At 39.3% G+C, this 17,522-nt stretch overlaps 1 protein-coding gene across 3 annotated transcripts; it reads right to left on the bottom strand.

Annotated features, from left to right (window-relative positions):
* Positions 1-776: 776 nt before the first annotated feature.
* Positions 777-14,106, bottom strand: tnk1 (tyrosine kinase, non-receptor, 1). Of its 3 annotated transcripts, XM_044342346.1 has the most exons (15): positions 14,012-14,106; positions 13,765-13,914; positions 10,669-10,850; positions 9,406-9,476; positions 9,100-9,291; positions 7,311-7,463; positions 6,920-7,197; positions 6,697-6,823; positions 6,368-6,514; positions 6,159-6,253; positions 4,658-4,900; positions 3,502-3,563; positions 2,510-2,991; positions 2,322-2,417; positions 777-1,284 (listed from the first exon to the last, which is right to left on the bottom strand). In XM_044342346.1, exons 3-15 carry the CDS (start codon positions 10,829-10,831, stop codon positions 1,111-1,113), a joined length of 2,283 nt encoding a protein of 760 aa, XP_044198281.1. In that variant the 5' UTR covers positions 10,832-10,850; positions 13,765-13,914; positions 14,012-14,106; the 3' UTR covers positions 777-1,110. The 3 variants fall into 3 exon arrangements, with proteins under 3 accessions (XP_044198281.1, XP_044198279.1, XP_044198278.1); XM_044342344.1 differs by lacking the exon at positions 14,012-14,106 and having other exon boundaries at positions 10,669-10,846; positions 13,765-14,005; XM_044342343.1 differs by lacking the exon at positions 14,012-14,106 and having other exon boundaries at positions 13,765-14,005.
* Positions 14,107-17,522: the final 3,416 nt, after the last annotated feature.

Consider the following 17,522-nt stretch of genomic DNA (forward strand, 5'->3'; position numbering starts at 1 on the left):
CCTTATTGTACAGGACTCAACAAGTCAGTGGATCAGCAACTGGTTGTACCTCACCTGAACTTCTACCTGCTGCTGCTGCTGTGTAAATACTATTGTACATCTATGTACACAGTATTTGTAAGTTTAGTTACACCTGTTGGGAAGAATACACTGAATATATATAGCTTTCACAAGATATTCAAGGTATTTAAGGCTTTCAATCAAGTTTCTATAAAACCCTTTAAGATTCATCTTTCTGAAGAGCGGTGAAGTTTCTTTTATTAACTTTAGGGGTGTTTTATACAATCATAAATAAGCGTATTGTTGTGTGCAGTGAGAAATGAGCTCAAATGATACCTCGACTCCAAAACTCAGTCAGTGCTCCCTTCGAATTTAAAATCTCAGTTGTCCTCTATTGAATGTTGTTTATGTAAGGTAACAGGAGGCCAGGGATTACTGTGGAAACACTGAATTTTATAATAACACTGACAAAGAAACTCTATTTAATACGGATGAGTCACCTCATGGTTGATCAGAATATTAAGGTCAGTATCAGTGGCAGCAGATTGGTGCATCGCGAATATGAGGTTGTTTTTAATCTCCTACATAAAAGTATTAAAACTACCACAATGACACTGTGTATTACTTTAAAATCCCTTTATGCCAGTGCAGTATCTAATATTTTAAATTCACAATAAATAGATTGTTAGTACACTGGAATAAAACCTTTTTATTTAATATTAAAGTAATCACGGTGCAGTTTTGCAATATAAAAACTGAGGAAACTACTCATATCATCATGTATGATCATCAATTTATTCAACATAACAATCATTACTAATATGTACAAAATCATTAAGATACAAAAATATTTGCACAAAACAAACACATAATGTGAAGAGTAATATCATTAAAAATATAAAAACAGTACTCAGAAACAGTTTCGTCTTTTTCTTAATTCCTTCGTTTCGAAATATGTGTCTTTTTACATTCTTCTATCTTCATTTTCCTATTTTTTTATCTCCCATGTGTTGTTGTGGGCAGCTTCCAGTGTCAGAGTGTGTCAGCGTGAATCAAGTCTCAAACATCCAGATATTAGGAAAGAGAGTATCAGCCCCAAAAGAAATCCTTTCACACTCGTCTCTCTGCGCTAATCTGAGGTCGATCCCTCCCTTGGCCTGGTCTGTCGTCCAGTGACCATTGGATCAGGTAACGGCTGGCTGACTGCAGGTTCCACTGGTACTTGGACAGGACCCTCAGGCAGTCCTCTTTGGAGCAGAGGCTCAGCGAGTAGAGCTGGTCCAACTAAGACACAACAAAAGAAAAGGCCTCAGAAGCAGCCATGGAAAAAATATAAGCATTTATGGAAAATTAAACAAAAAGGGGAGACAAACAAAACTCAACACGCCACACAACAACGCACGTTGTTTCCCTGCAGCGCTCAAATGCAAAACACTTGCTGTGACATCATACAGTAGACTGGAGTACGCCCTGTAATACAACATGCTTCACTGCAGAATCATATACTGCAGTTTTTTTAAATAATAATCAAATTCACAGTTGAATTACCTTTAAAGGAGACTTATAACGTTTTATGGTAACTGTTTCATTGATGGCTCATAAAAGCATGATATGAAAAGTATCTTGACATGTTGTACATTTCTTCTGTTTGCCTAATACTTTCAGTTTGATTGGTATTCTTTGGTATTAAACAATCGTACATATGACTACGAATTCAAATTTGACTTGATTTCTGTTTGAATTAGTATCTTCAAACTATAAACTTGCTCATAGTAGAGTGAAAAAACACCTAGTGCTGCTTAAACTTCACGCACAAGAAAAACGCTTTTAAAGAATGGCCAGGTTTATCTGTTCGGGGGCCCTGGGGCTAATTATTATTACACCCATACAACTGCAAAATAGATTCATTTTAACTGGCCCCAGGTTTTCAGTATTTATTTTGTGGCAATTTCATTAGACACAACTTTTTTTTTTTTGCATTATTTGAGCACAATATAAACAAATAATACCGCAGGACCCACCATAGATGATAATGTAATGTATATGTGGTGAAAACATTCTAACAAACCTGCAATCAATCAAGGAATCAAGGATTTTTAGGGCCCTTGGGATGATTTTTGAAACTTTTTATTTTATATCATGTCTTATTCTTGTTTTACGTAAGTCTCTTTGCTTGCCTTGTTGTTGACAGTTACTATATAAAAACCAAATATTCATGTCTTTGCTTTATTGCATCAGATGCTCAAACCAAAAATGACCCCACACAGAAACAGGTAAATATGGTGTTTTTTGCCCTTTGTGTCATCGTATCATGGTCTGACCTTAAGCTGTTGCTCGGCTCGCAGTGGGTTCCAGTCATTACGTTGAAGCGCAGCACGAACCTCTTCGATAGTCACTCCATGTACCGCCTCCATTACCTGAGCAGAGTGACAAAGCTTGTATTTCAATCCACTGGACAATGTTTTGTGTAGAAAAAAGTATCTAAAGCAGTCAGGAATCTGTGTCATACCTGCGAGATGAGACTTTCTCTCGTGTTCGGCACATGAGGTGACTTCTCTCGGTCTCGATCTCTGATTCGTTCCCTCCCTCTGACGATTGGTTGCTCGTCCAACTGCGGGGTCGACCGCGCCACGTGGGCCATTTTAGCCAGGTTGGTGCCTCCGACACCCTGTTGAGGCTGCTGTTGGGGTTGAGGTTGAAGTTGTTGCGACGGAGGGGAGAGGACCAACTGAGAAGGCCAGGAGGTGCCTGGGACCGGGTAGATCGTAGGCTTCCTCTGAGCTTTCAAGTGTTTCAGGTTGGGGGGTGGCGGTCGGGGAGGAGGGACGATACTTGCCTCGCTGAAGCGACGTGGGTCCTGCTGCATCACCACACTGCGGGCTACCATCCCTGGGGGCATGACTCTGCCCTGCTGATCCACTTTGCCCCCCCCGACTGTATGAGACCGGGGCCGGTGTCCACTCAAGACCGACTCCAGGCTCCGAGACATACCTGAAGAATCAGGGAGACACAAAAAGTACAATTAAACATTTACCCATCGTAACAAGTGACATGAATGAGAACAAAAGGGAAAAAGAGCAGAAGTTGCACTAGAAAACACATCTTTATAGACTCGCCTGCACAATTCAGTCGTCTTGCACAGGTGATGGCAAGTGAATAATCTTATGTAAGAGTTTATGTGGGCACTGCTGGGATAGATTAATAAAATCACTAGGGGGCAGACTGTCCAACTGTTAGTACATTATCGATTCAGTGAGTGAATGAATGAATACAGGAGTTGAGTTGGATGGATAAGGTGCCTCACATTTAAAAACAGTGAAACAAACAAGCAGCTTTTAAGACATTTTAAAACAGAATCAGTGAAAAAATGAAAACATAAAAGGACAAATAACCTTTTTAAAGCTGCAGCAGACACTGACACTTATATGGTTACACTATACAGTGTGTCCTGCAGCTCTCACTATGTTCTACAACTGATTTTATATTATATTTCTTTCCTACCTGCCATTTTTTGCAGATTGGAGCCCTCCTTCTCCCTGGTGGAGCCCGCCCTCCAGCTGCCACTGTACAGGTCAAAACAGTAAACACATTAGCCATGACTCACAAGCTATATTGACGGACAGCGGGTCAAAGTTCAATGTTGCACTGCAATTAGCTTTCTGCAATAAAACTCAGTGACTCAGGGACCTGAGCTAAGATTATATGGTTTTCAACATAACATACGCAGAGTAAAAACCTGACGAGAAGCTACAAAGGCTGCAAGGATATATAGGAAACAACATTTGTTATACATTTTTAGCTGCAGCCAGCAGGTAATTCGAGTTATTGTCTGTTCAAATGAACAAAATCTGTTGTGAGACACAGCCTGACTGCTGTATAACTGTCAGTTTATCTAAGATGGTAAATTATAATTCCTGCATCATTTTACTGACAAGCAGGTTTTATTGCATATTTATTTGTATCTCTTTACATAACCAGACAAACATACAGTATATGACTTTGTGTCAGGATACTTTCAGTTCAGCTTCAACAGAGTTTAGAGCCCTAACGATTAGCTGATTCATCAATTTACAGAAAATTAGTCAGTATTTTGATAATTAATTCATCGTTTTAGTCATTTTTTTTAAGCAAACATGAAAAATATTCTCTGTTTCCAGGTTCTCAAATAACAGAGTTTTTAGTTTTTCTCTGTTTTATCTAATTGTAAACTGAAAATCTTTTATTTTTGAGCCGTTGGTCAGATAAAACAAGACATTTTGAAGACGTCACCTTGGACTGTGGGATATTATAACGAGCATTTTTCATTATTATCTGACATCTTACAGGCCAAATGATTAATCGATAATGAAAACGTTAGTTTCAATCCTAATAGAGTCTGACAGTAGACAACTTTGAGTGCTAATAACAATAATGAGACGGTTTGTTGTCCTTCAGAAGCAAAGAGCAAGAGCTTCTCTTCAGGTTTATCATTTTGCAAAATATAGAAGCAAATATACAAATTTGTGCATCAACTAAAGCCTCATATAATCATGAAGTAAGGAGAGCTATTCTTGTTTTTCAATCTGTACTTGTTTTGCTCTCTCAATTGTCTATCATTAACATACACTTATATAATGGATAACTACTGTACAAAACAGGAATGAGAAGTATCACTGACTCATCCAGGTTCTCAGGTGATCCCCAGCTGCGATCAGGGTTGATGTCTCCGTGCCCGGTGTGTTGCAGGCTGCCCTTCATGGGCGCTGAGATGTAAGTGGAGCTAGAAGTGGGGTTGGGCCCTGGGTTGCTGGACGTGGCGACGGCAGCAGCAGCGGGGAGTGACGGTGCAGTGAGGCTCGCAGGAAACAAGCCGACTGATAGAGTCCGCTGGTTCTGGCCCCTCCACTCACACAGCTCCAGGCTGCACATGGAGATGCAGAACACTTCAGTCAGTTAGAAACTGAAGACCATGCATAGTTTACAGTGAGACTATGTAACTTATGCTGAACATGGTCCACTGTGCTAAAACATAACAATAACACAAGAAGAGGTGAGTCATAAAGTCAGTGTATTGACTCTAATGTCTATTTCACAGTAATAACCACCTTTTAAGTAAACTAACATTAGTCACCATAAGATACTGGTCATACCAGACCAAGTAAAGCTGTAGCCGCAAAACCTGAGTATGTTGAATTGGATAAGGGAGCATTTTTTTGCTTATAAATTAAACTTTGGTAGGAAGAATGATTTTTTCTTTCAAAGTTACCGTTACTGAGTTACTGTCTCGCTTTAAATTACAGAAACTGTCTGGATACTGATGGGTTACAGGTGAGTACTCAGTAGTACTACCACAATCTATTTTGCGAATCTTTACTATTTTATCGTTTGTGAAGAGCAGAGACAGGTAAATAAGTACAAGTCATCAAATAAAAGTCAAACACCTGAACCAGCTCCATTTGCTGAGACAACGCTGGAAGCTCCAAAAAGCTAGTAAGTGGACCTTTAAACTTTGTTCATTTTGTTAGAGTTAGGATTCCCAAAGGTCAAGAAATAACTATCATGTTAAAAAAAACTAAATATATTGCAGTTTTCTTCATTAATAAAGAACAAAAACTAAACAGGTGAGATGGAAATTTCAAGCCAGGGGTGAATCCATACCACATACCACCCATGCCAAAAGACTTGAGTCTAAATAAATGATGCATTGTCAAAGTCTTTAATTTCATGGATTTTAAATTAGGGTAAAGGGTTCTGATGTATACCTTAAGTCCTTTTTAATGGCATGTAAATGATTCACAGGAAATATGTATTTTATGCTGGTTTTTATGGATTTACATGGTCACGTGTTTTCTGTTGCTTGATGCCAATCTTGGACTCCAATAACTAGATTACAAATAGATCATGGGCAATAAGAAAACTGCAAATGAGTGACACAACAATCATAATTTTGACCACATATGTGGTGGTGTAAAAAGCACCGAGAGGACAGTGTTGTAGCTGCTCCACTTGTTCAAACAAACAAAGGAAAATGTGGATCAAGGACTCCATGAGATCACGGCTGGAATGCACTTTTGAGAAGGGGCTGACTTAAATCTCCATTTCATCTAAACAAAGGCCTATTGTGTGGGTCAAAGTTTTTCCTTTATACTTTTTGTCGCACCCTTCTTTCTCTCACCCACCCGTGGTCGATGACGGTCACAAGGTCGTTGGCCACAAGTGCAAGTTTTCTGGGTTCAGCAAAGTCTCTTGTTGCTTGCACCTCCATTGGTTTAGCCTGTGGAAGCAGATGGAGAAGTGAGGACAAAGGATACAAACATGTACTTAGAAAACATGCATTTCTGTGGATTTCTGCACATTTTAAATGGTAAATGTTATGTATGTCGCAGACCTCTGCCACCATTGTGGTGAGCTGGGCGAAGCTGGGTCTGTCAACGGGGTTGCAGGCCCAGCACTTCCTCATGACAACATACAGCTCTTGAGGGCAATCTGGCGGCTTTTCTAAGCGTTCGCCCTCCCTTTCAACACGCCACAGAATCTGGATTGGAGAAAGTAAGTGTCAGAGATACTGAAACGATGAGTCACGGAGTATATCTCCAAAGTAAACTGCAACAGGGTGGGGACGCACATTCCAAACATGAAACCAAATATGCTGATTGGCTTGGATAAAAACGCTGACAACATAGCGTGAATGATCAGATGCAACTGATAAGCGTGTACCTGTCTGCCTGACAGACCGAACCAGGGCTCCTCGCAGTAAGTGAACATCTCCCACAAGGTGACACCAAACATCCACACATCTGAGGAATGGGAGAAGGAGCCGACACGCAGACTCTCTGGAGCACACCTGGTAGATGGAACAGAAGGAAAAAGAGAATTTAAAAGGATTATTTGGTTTCTTCCTACACCTCTTCAATTTCCTCCTTTTCTCCACTGGCCTCACCATGCGAACGGGATTCTTCTGTGTGCCGACATGACGTAGTGATCTGCCTCTTGGGTCAGGCCCCTCATCAGGCCAAAGTCCCCGATCTTGACCATCTCTCTGGAAGCCAGCAGTACATTTCTTGCAGCCAGGTCCCTATGGATGTATCGCCTGGTCTCCAGGTACTCCATACCCGCTATGATTTGAGTAGCAAAGAGCCAGAGGCGCACCAGAGGGTACTCATACTGATGTGAGCGCAAGATGTCATATAGTGAGCCCATGGGGGCCAGCTCTGTTACCTAGAGGAAGGAAAAAGACATATATGTGTATTCAGGCTACTAAACAGATAAAAGTGTCAATAGATCAATATATAATCCATGTTCAAACAACAAAAGACAACAAAACAACTTACCATCTTGAGGGGCTGTGTGAGCACCACACCATAGAGTCGTATGATGTTTGGGTGGTCTAAAGACTGCATGGTGGTCACTTCTTGGAGAAAGTCTGTAAGTGTGTCCGTCTGCCTGGACATGCTGCTCCTTAGTGATTTGACTGCTACGGGCAGCTGAGAGGAGTAAACAAAACAGAGCTTAAATCCCAGTTCAACCCCTACAACCTAGCTCTATCTACCATTTGCATGTTCACATGTAGGGTTTGCCATGTTAAAGACCATCTCAAACCAGTTAGTGTGGGGTGTAAGTGGTGTGGAGAGACAATAAAAACCCTCTCAAAACAAGTCTACACCTGTGCTTCCCTCTCCTTGTAGCTCTTTTTAAGCTAGCTAGTCTTTTTAGCTGCTAAATGCTCCTTAATGTAAAAAAAAAAAAAAACATTTAAAAAATCTGGTGAATGCAGGTTTATATAACTTTAAGTTGTATAAACCTGCGGAAGAAATGATGGGTAACTAAACTATCTTCATTATTTACAATTAGAGTTCACTCTGACCCTGTGTGCCCAAGCGTTTCCTCCTCTCAGGTTGCGTGTTCAGTGCTGCTCTACAAGAAGTGATTGTTTTACTGTAGGCTACTCCTTAAAGTTTTTGGTGTGACTGTATTCATATATACACTGTGCCAAAGGCTTCTCTGATATCAGATATTTGTTTTCAATGAACCTCATGTATTCAAGTAACCATCAACTGGAGCTTGTGGAGTTTCTTCATCTTTATTCTTCATCAAAAGTGACATTGGACAGAGTATAAGGATTTCTCCATCAAAATCATGCTGCTCCTTAGTGATTTGACTGCTACAGGCAACTGAGAGGAGTAAAGAAAACAGTTAGCTCTAGCTCTATCTACCATTTGCATGTTCACATGTAGGGTTTGCCATGTTAAAGGCGATCTCAAACCAGTTAGTGTGGAGTGTAAGTGGTGTGGAGAGACAACAAAACCCTCTGGCAACAAGTCCACACCTGTGCTTCCCTCTCCTTGTAGCTCTTTTTAAGCTAATTAGTCTTTTTAGCTGCTAAATGCTCCTTAATGTTAACAGCAACAGTTTTGTTGGCCACTTGGGGATAACATGATAGCAAACAGTTATCTATTTACAAATTTAGCAGAAACAGAGATACATTAGCATTAATTTGAAATCATGTAGGTCAAACATTTACTGTGGTTTCTAGCTCTGCTTCTGTCTTCACCAACTCCTGAGGGAAATATCTGGCTCTTTAGCTCCACTGTTTTCACCAGCTAGTTGCTAACTTTGCCTGTCTGCTGCTTGGTGTTGGGCAGGTAGTATACAGTGGATTTGTCAGAGCTTTTTTGCTGAAAACTGAAAAAGATACTGAGTGGTGAGCGGTGAGACTGAACCAGAACAGTAAAGTTTTGAGCCATAAAACCAAAACAATGGGCTAAAAGACACTAAAATGCTCCATAAAGCTGAGAGGAACTGTGAGGCGGGTAAAAATTCTCTGTGGGTTAATCGCTACGAGCAACACCTTTCACATTACACCTAGTCATCTGATCCAGTGCTAATATAAAAATATTGATTAGTGCAGCTTTAAGTTCCATTTTGCTGCTATTATTGGTCCCGCACATACAACTACAGCTACACTTTTTAAACACAACTTGTTCATGGTGGGTTTTAAATGACAGAATGTAAAGTTGAGGGAAATAAAAGCTGCGATCATTTCAGCAAAATTACTTTAACACTCACAAAACTTAAGAGGAGAGTAGCTTCTAATCAGATCTTGTAAACTGAGACTCTTACCACTCTCCCAGTGGGTGTGTGCCACTCTCCCCTCCTCACCACCCCAAAGGAACCAGAGCCAAGTTTCTCTCCCAGAACCAGCTCGTTGTCTTGGATCAGACAAGGGAGAGCCCGGCTGCTGCCATCCTGGCTCTGAGCCGGATTGCCTCCGCTCCACTGCTCGCCCCCATCTGGACCTCGTCCGCTTAACACCTGTGTGCATCAATAAATTAATCAAAAACTTACTGCACAAGTCTGATTACATGTGGTTCACACATAAAAGATAAGATGTCTACAACAAAGCTGATGTAACGAGTTGTTTCAGACCTTGGGAATCCATGAGCGTGGTCGTGAAGTTGTCTTGTAGCGTTTCAGAGCGTCCCATAATCTTCTTTGTGCTGGGAGAAAAAATGGAGTATACTCAACATGACATCTTTCTGATTTTAAAATCCCTGTTTTAATAAAGCCTTTACATCTACAAAAAACATGATTTTTTATAAACATTTTTACTGTAAGAAGCGAAGTAACATTAACTCAAAAATATATAAACCTTCTGCACTACATTACGACTGCCAGAATTTCTCTAAATTGTGTTAAAAAGGACCAAGGAAAAGTTGTTCTGCTTCAAACAGGATGCTGCAGCAACTTAATAAAAGCACTGAATTGATGAGCCAATTAATCGATTAGTCAATCACCAGAAATTAACTGAAAACAATATTTTTGTAACTGGTCATTTGATTTGGTCATTGATCAGTGAAAAATGACAAATATTCTCTGGTTCCAGCTTCTCAAATGTGAGGCTGCTTTTCTATTTCATAGCATTGTAAATTAAATATTTCTCAATTTTAGATTGCTGGTTCGACAAATCAAGCACTTAACAGATTCCACCTTGGGCTCTGGGAAATTGTGATGGTAATATTTCACTTTTTTCCAGACTAAATGAATAATGATAACACTGTAAAATAATCAAAAGATTCATCAAAAAAAAAATCAGTGTGTCAAAGAAAAATACTTTCATGCCTTGCAAGAAAAGGGTGTGGACATCCAAAAAATATTTACTGTTGTTGGATCAAAATCAAACTCAAGGCAAAAACCTGATAAAAGATCCACACACTGCACCAATAGCTCCCAATAAATTAAACTAATTTAATCTATTATCTATCTATGCGTGTTTATGTCTCAGTATAGTATAGTTTTTTCTGCTCTGTGATGTTTACTCTCTGTTAGGTTGATTCAAAGACAAAGTAACAACACAGTGACAAACAAGGTAGTGATATTGAAAAGTAGCTTCTCATTTTCTTTAAATAGACGCTGTATTTCCTCATGATAGCATCGCCTGAATGACTTCAACAACAAACAAAATGAATTGATCTAATTTTGGCATATGTGTATGGTTTATGTAGGTTAATCAGGGACAAATCAAAGACAAAAACACCACTGAGAGTAAACAGAAAACCATTCTATTCTACCAGAAGTCATTTAAACCAAACATCTATTATTGAGCCACGTGGGAGATTCTTTCTGTCTGCAGGTGAATGATACGTTTTGATTTGTAATCAGTGTGGATAAAAAGGAGATGATCTGGCTCACCGGGTTTGCTGATGCCTATCTGCTCCAGGTCGGCCTCCTTGACGTAGGCGAAGTGCTCGATGCGGGTGATGTTGAGGCCATCTCTGACACGCAGGTAGAACTTCTCCAACTGGACCTCGGCCAGGAGTTGGTACAGCCACTGAGTGTCCTGGTCCATCACCATGACCCAGTGATGGACCTGCCTTTGAGGGAAAAGGTCAAAGGTTATAAAATAGCGAAGGAACTTTTTGTTTGTGTCGTTTTCTCTGAAAATGCAAAAACCTGTGAATGAAATGTCCTCAAATCTTTTTGTTTGGCTTTACAACTTCCTGACAAAAGAAGAAATTGAGCTCTCAACCATGTTTTCCAGTCTGGGGAAGCAAAATGAAAACCCAAAGACACAATTACTAAATAGTCTCTATCTGACTCTAATTAAAGACCCTGTGTAACGGTTACTTTGCTCCCACTTGGGCCTTGTTAGGTTACCATGGAGACCTAACAAAGAGCCCTTGGTGTGTGATGCCAGAGGGGGATTGTTGAGCTTTTAGCCTTGTGCCAACTTTTCACAAGTTATTTGTCAGTATCCAGTAACTCAAACTGGCAACTCATTTACCGTCTACTGATTTATTGTATCCAAGTATCAACAATGACAGATTGGTACATCTTTAAACTTTTCTGCATACACTCATACCTCTAAACTGGCAACGAGCTACTTCAAAGAGATTGAAATCAGACTAGGAGAGTGGAGAAAGATGACAGAAGAGGCTGATCACAGAGAGAGAAACAGGTGGATGAGGGGGACAGGAAACAAAACCAGACATAAAAGCTCCAGTATCAGTCTTCTCCAGTGCTGCAGAAGGAGCTGCGACTCAATTTGAACCTTAAAGGCGACAACCCTGCAGGGGAGTCCTGGAGCAATGTGAAAAACTAAGAAACATTAGCTTGTCTGTGGCTGTCGGGGCACCAGTTCGACCGGATCCTGTTCACACAATATGTAACTACTGAAGTCATACTGCGTGTCGAAATTACTGTCAAACAGCAGAATGACTTTGCATAACCTGATACGGCTAGTATTTCCCCTTTTAATTGAATCTGCATTTCCTGTAATAAGTTAATTGTTGACTCTCAATTACAACGCCCAGACCCATAAGTGTAACAACAAATGTGATGAGGTTAATGTAGTTTCCTTTAAATAAAATATTAAAATACATCAAATTCCTTCTTTTACTGGATATAATTCAGGCTTCAAGCTTTGTGCAGCCATAAATCATGTGCTTATCAGCAAACTGAGCCCAGCAGCTGTCAGGGAAGGCCTTCGACATTCCCGTGTCAGCTACCCTGGGAAAAATTAACATCCACGCTAAACAAGCAGCACAGCTACATTGTCTTCAGCAATCAGCTTTGCTTATTCTTACAACTTTCAAAATCATGCGAGTGCAAGAGGGTACTAGCCTGGGCTTGTGTTCATTTCCAGGGACAACTCCCAATTAATTTGCACCTTACTTGAGTGAGAATAGAGTGGGCATGTATTCTCTGCAAATTCAAGGCTAGTAAACACAAGTTCTGTGATCGTTCCCTTTATGTACAGAGTGATGAATCGTTAACCTGCCCAGCTACTGAAAAATCCTCTCAGTCTGATGGCATGTGTGACCAAGTGTGCAACTATTCACTTAGTATATAGTAATGTGACTGACCTAGCCTGACTTTAATCATACAAGCCATTATCTGCAATCTTCAAATGACCAACAGCACTGTTTACCCAGCACAGCAGCACTTCTGTTTGAGAGCTTTTGTTTACACTCGTGATCCCTGTTTCCTCTGACTAAGACCAAGAACAAATCAAGATCAACTCAACCATGGGTCATTCATCACTGACAGAACAGTTCTCATCACGTGTTATTTAGGATACGATCACACCAATCTTCTAATCCTGTTTGGCTAATGACAGTAGCAATGTCCTTTAATGTCTGTTAATATTAGTATGCTTATGTCTAGTCTATTTTAATCATTTGCAGAGGTTTTAAGGTAAAACGATCCACCAGTTCTGTAAAAAGAAACTGCAAAGATTAGAGGAATGATTGAAAAAAATGTAAATGTCATTTCTATGGCTGCAACTAGCTTATTTTTTTCATTATTGATTAATGTGACGATTTTTTTTACCTGAATCAATAAATCGTTGGGTCTGTAAAATGTCCAAAAATTGTAATAAAATGCCGAAGCCCATCATGTCAAAGCCCATGATGTCTTCTTTTATCCTAACCAACAATCCACAACTCAAAGATATTTAGTTTACTATAACAGAAGACTAAATAAACCAGAAAATATTCACATTTGAGAAGCTGGAATCATATTAAGCAATTCACTGGGAATATAATAATTATAAATAACTATAAATAAAAAACAGAACCAAAAAAACATATGTATACATTAACCTTTAATTAAGAAAAAGGATTAAATATACATAAAATGCTGCCTACATAACTATCGGCGCATATCCGATGACATATATGCCGATGCTGATATATCTCTGATAAACCAATATCAGCTGATAATATCGGCTGACTGATATATCGGTTGGGCTCTAAAATAAACCAGAAACACATTTGAGAAGCTGGAATCATATTAAGCAATTATCAAATTATTTAGGGATTAATTCTCTGTTCTCATTGCTAATCATTGCAGCTCTAGTCGTGTTGGCTTTCCTCTCTTGATAATGGTCTAATGACCCCTCTGGTTGATCTTGCGACCCTTGGTGGGGTCCCGACCCCCAGGTTGGAAACCACTGTATTAAATAGTTGAAGGGTGCGTCTTTGAAGAACCTTACGTGTCCAAGATGCTGTGCATTTTTTCCCAAGTGTAGACACGACAGAAATCAGTAGAGATATAATCTGGTAACTATGGAAACCATGGATGTTTACCACTAAATTGTTAGATGTTACATTATATGTTAGTAGCGTCAAAAAACACAATTTCAGGAGCGTTTTGGTAAAGTTTAACATACTACTTACGTATAAATACATACAATTTCCTGGTAAGAACTTTCTGAGATCTTATAAACTTCTCATTAGATTTTCAAGTATCATAAAACAGTGACTCAATAAGTCCTGTCACACCTACCGTTAATCAGAATGAGTCTCCGGTGTCTGACAGCTCTTTCTTAACCACACACACCCCGAGACAAATGATCCATGTTGGCACTAAAACCTCCAGCAACGTCGACGGAGGGCTTCCCCGCAAATCACAACTCTGCTCTGAGTCCTAAACTTCCTTTAGATATGATAGACGCAGGTTATTTCTCGGTTTATAGTTAATTTAATAGTTTCATGTCTTTGTGAGTCCGCAGCAAGCGCATTTTCTTGCCTACCTGTGTGTTTTCGGCTCGTTTCTCCGCCCACTTACAGTTCCTCGATTAACCACACCTCTTCCTGACTTTTCTCACCTGAGTGCACACAGCAGCAAAAACCTCTAGAGCAGTGGTTCTTAAAGTGGGGTCCGGGGACCCTCAGGGGACTTTGAGGGGGTTCCAGGGGATCACAAGCATAAAGGGGATTCATTTATTTTCACTATAATTCCATTAATAAGTAACACAATGACATAATATATGACTATTTTAGTCATGGGTTTCTTGTAATAATAAATCTAAAGGCAAAAATCTTATCAGATGGGGGTCCGTGGTCTAATTTGTGTCAGTTTAGAGCTCCTTGACATAAAAAATTTTGAGGACCACATGCTCTAGCTAATATGTGTACCTGTACAGGTGGTGGATACTCCCATAAATGACTGGCACAAGACAGTAATGTTGGACTACAATCAGCAATAATTAGATAGCAATGTGATGTCACTGGATGGTGTAAATGTTTAATTCTAACTAAATTGTTTTAGCTTTAATTTAAGTTTCTGAATTAATATTTTGTCCACCTCACTTTGGTTTGGTAAATATTAGAATCACATCTCAGAATAATGCAGTACAGTACAAAAGCACCAACTACAGCCCCCGAAATATCCATGTTCAGTATCTTGTACGCCCATATGAGCTGGGTGCCAGAGAGGTGCAGACACTTAAATAAACAATCAGTAAAAGTCCATAAATTTGAATCAGCACAATTTATTATGTTCATGAAGGAAACAGTTATTGTATTATAGTGCATTAACCGGGTGTGCCCAGTAATGTGGTAATTTATTATCTTGTGTTATGTTGTTTACCTGAAGTAAGACCATTCCCTGTTATACCATGAATCATGTTATTTAGTACAATTATTAGTCATAACTGAACAAAAGTCTACATTATTTCTGTTTTATGTTTGGACTCAGATGAAACTTTCAACAAGCTATGAGTCAAATAAAGAAACTCCAATGGTTTTCTCTCTGCCCTCCATACCTGCTGTTGCGGAGCAGGTTTAACAGGATTTTTGTCTCCATGTGGCTGCTTATTTGAATGCAAACCCAGCAGCATAGTGGAGGCTGCACTTTGCACTTCCTGGTACGGTATCTCTCCCAGTCGCTCCTCCCTCCCTGCTTGCCTGGATTACTCAACACACACAATAGATTTCAGTGGAATCAAAGGACCCCGCAAACAGGAGCAGCCATGGAGATTTGTTTTTAATTCTTTCAAACACCTCTAACAAAGTTATAAGAGATTAACAGGAACAAGTTTTCAGCTCCTAATGAGGCGTAAGACTATTTTTGTCCTCTTTTTGCTCCACCCAAGAGCAAAACAGTAATGACAAACACAAGCGATGACTACATTAAAGCCCCAGAATAACTGACTTATTCGCAAGTTTCGTAAATCATCCTACGCCCCCATGGGCAGGTATTAAGACAACAACCTGTCATTTCCCGGGTTTGACGAGCAGTTGAGTCTCCAGGGCTGATGAGGATGTTTACACTCGTTCTGCTGTCTTAAATCTCATCTCAGCTTCACCTCGTCATTCTGAGGCTGAAGTTTCTGAGTTTCGGCTTACAGTGTGGGAAGCTCAGTGGTGGAAGAAGTATTCAGATCCTTTACTGCAGTAAAAGTACCAATACAGCGATGTAAAAATACTCCATTACAAGTAAAAGTCCTGCATGGAAAATCCTGAAAAGTACATAAGTATTATCAGCAAAATGTAGTTAAAGTATTAAAGTAAAAATACATGTTTCATCCCTCTGACTGATATGTTATTATATATTATATGACATCATTAGATTATTAATACTGATGCATCAGTGTGTAAGCAGCATTTAACTGTTGAACTATTTTGTATACAGTTAGTTAGTTTAGTCCAGTGGTTCCCAACCTAGGGGTCGGGCCCCTCCAAAGGGTCAGCAGATAAATCTGAGGGGTCCTGAGATGATTCATGGGAGAGGAAAGAAGAAAAAACAAAGTTATGATACACAAATCTGTTTTCAGTTTTTGGACTTTTTCTTTTGGTGACATATTGGATCATTTTAACATTTATTGAAATGAAATCATGGGAGAAGTTTAGAGGGAAAAATCACTATTTGGTGGAGCTGTTAACAACTCACAGACATCTGAAATGTGACCCCGACTACACACTGCTTTTTGTAAGACATCAAAAGCCAAAAATGTTGGAAACCACTGGTTTCATCTTTAACAATGTGTTGTATTTTAAAAACTTGTTATATGATCCATTGTGTCAAATCTTCATCTGAAAAGTAACTAAAGCTGTCAAATAAATGTAGTGGAGTAGAAAGTACAATATTTCTCCCTGAAATTTGGTGGAGTAGAAGTATAAAGTTGCTTCAAATGGAAATACTCAAGTAAAGTACAAGTACGTCAAAATTGTACATAAGTACAGTACTTGTGTAAATGTACTTAGTTACTTTCCACCACAGGGGAGACAGGCCTGGCTGGAAGTGAGGGGGCGACGCTACAGTATGAATCACAAGTGGGAAATTTCAGTGTTAGTCGTGTTAGGGCAAAACTAAGACTAAGCAAAGAGAAATATGATATCCCCCACATTGTTGTGTTCACTCTTTTATTAGCTGATGTTCATTTGGTGTTAATGAAGACACTATAATAATGGCCCCTGTCAACAGCGCTTCACCTCTTTGCACTATTCGCACCCTGTTTACAGTTCACAGAAACAGTTTCACCTGCATACAGTCATTCCTTGTGTACATTGCTGAAGATTGTTGTGTTGTTATTGTGTGTAAGAACACCAAGAGCCACTAAACTGGAGTCAAATTTCTTGTATGCATAATACTTAGCCATACTTGGCCAATTAAGATAATTCTGATTCTGATACATTTATCTAACAGCTGGAGTTACTGGTAATTTTGAAGAGGTTTAAATTCTGACCATGTTTTACATACAAAACATGCAGTCAGGTCAAAATATAATGCACTTTTTATATTTAGCAACACATCAGATACTGTAATGTTGGTCGTAAAAGTAGTAAAAATCAGCTTTATTTTCACCAGCTATGACATTAAATCCTGCATATGCAGTGATGCATGAGTAATAACAATAACCCAAGAATATAATATAACATTGGCACATTGTGATGCATGATGAGTACATTTAACCTTTAATACTTTAAATACAATTAGCTGATAAAATGTCGGCACTTGTACACTACTGGTCAAAAGTTTTAGATCACCTCATTTTTTCCAGTTTTATTGAAATTTACATAGTTTAATATCACAATGTACTCTGAAATTAAACTTTTATCTATTTTTTAATATTTATTATAACAGCCAGACTCATGGCATTCTTTCTACAATGGAAATCAAATATTGTTCTGAAAGTTCTTCACAACAGTGTTGCAGAAGTTGAATGTGTTGTACTGTCAGGTTGCTCCGCGTTCACCCTTCTGTCCAGTTTATCCCAAACCAGCTTGATGACCATTGTGCTGGCCATTCCATGATTTGAA

Source organism: Thunnus albacares, chromosome 22 (genome assembly GCF_914725855.1).
Source record: "Thunnus albacares chromosome 22, fThuAlb1.1, whole genome shotgun sequence".
Lineage (NCBI taxonomy): Eukaryota > Metazoa > Chordata > Actinopteri > Scombriformes > Scombridae > Thunnus > Thunnus albacares.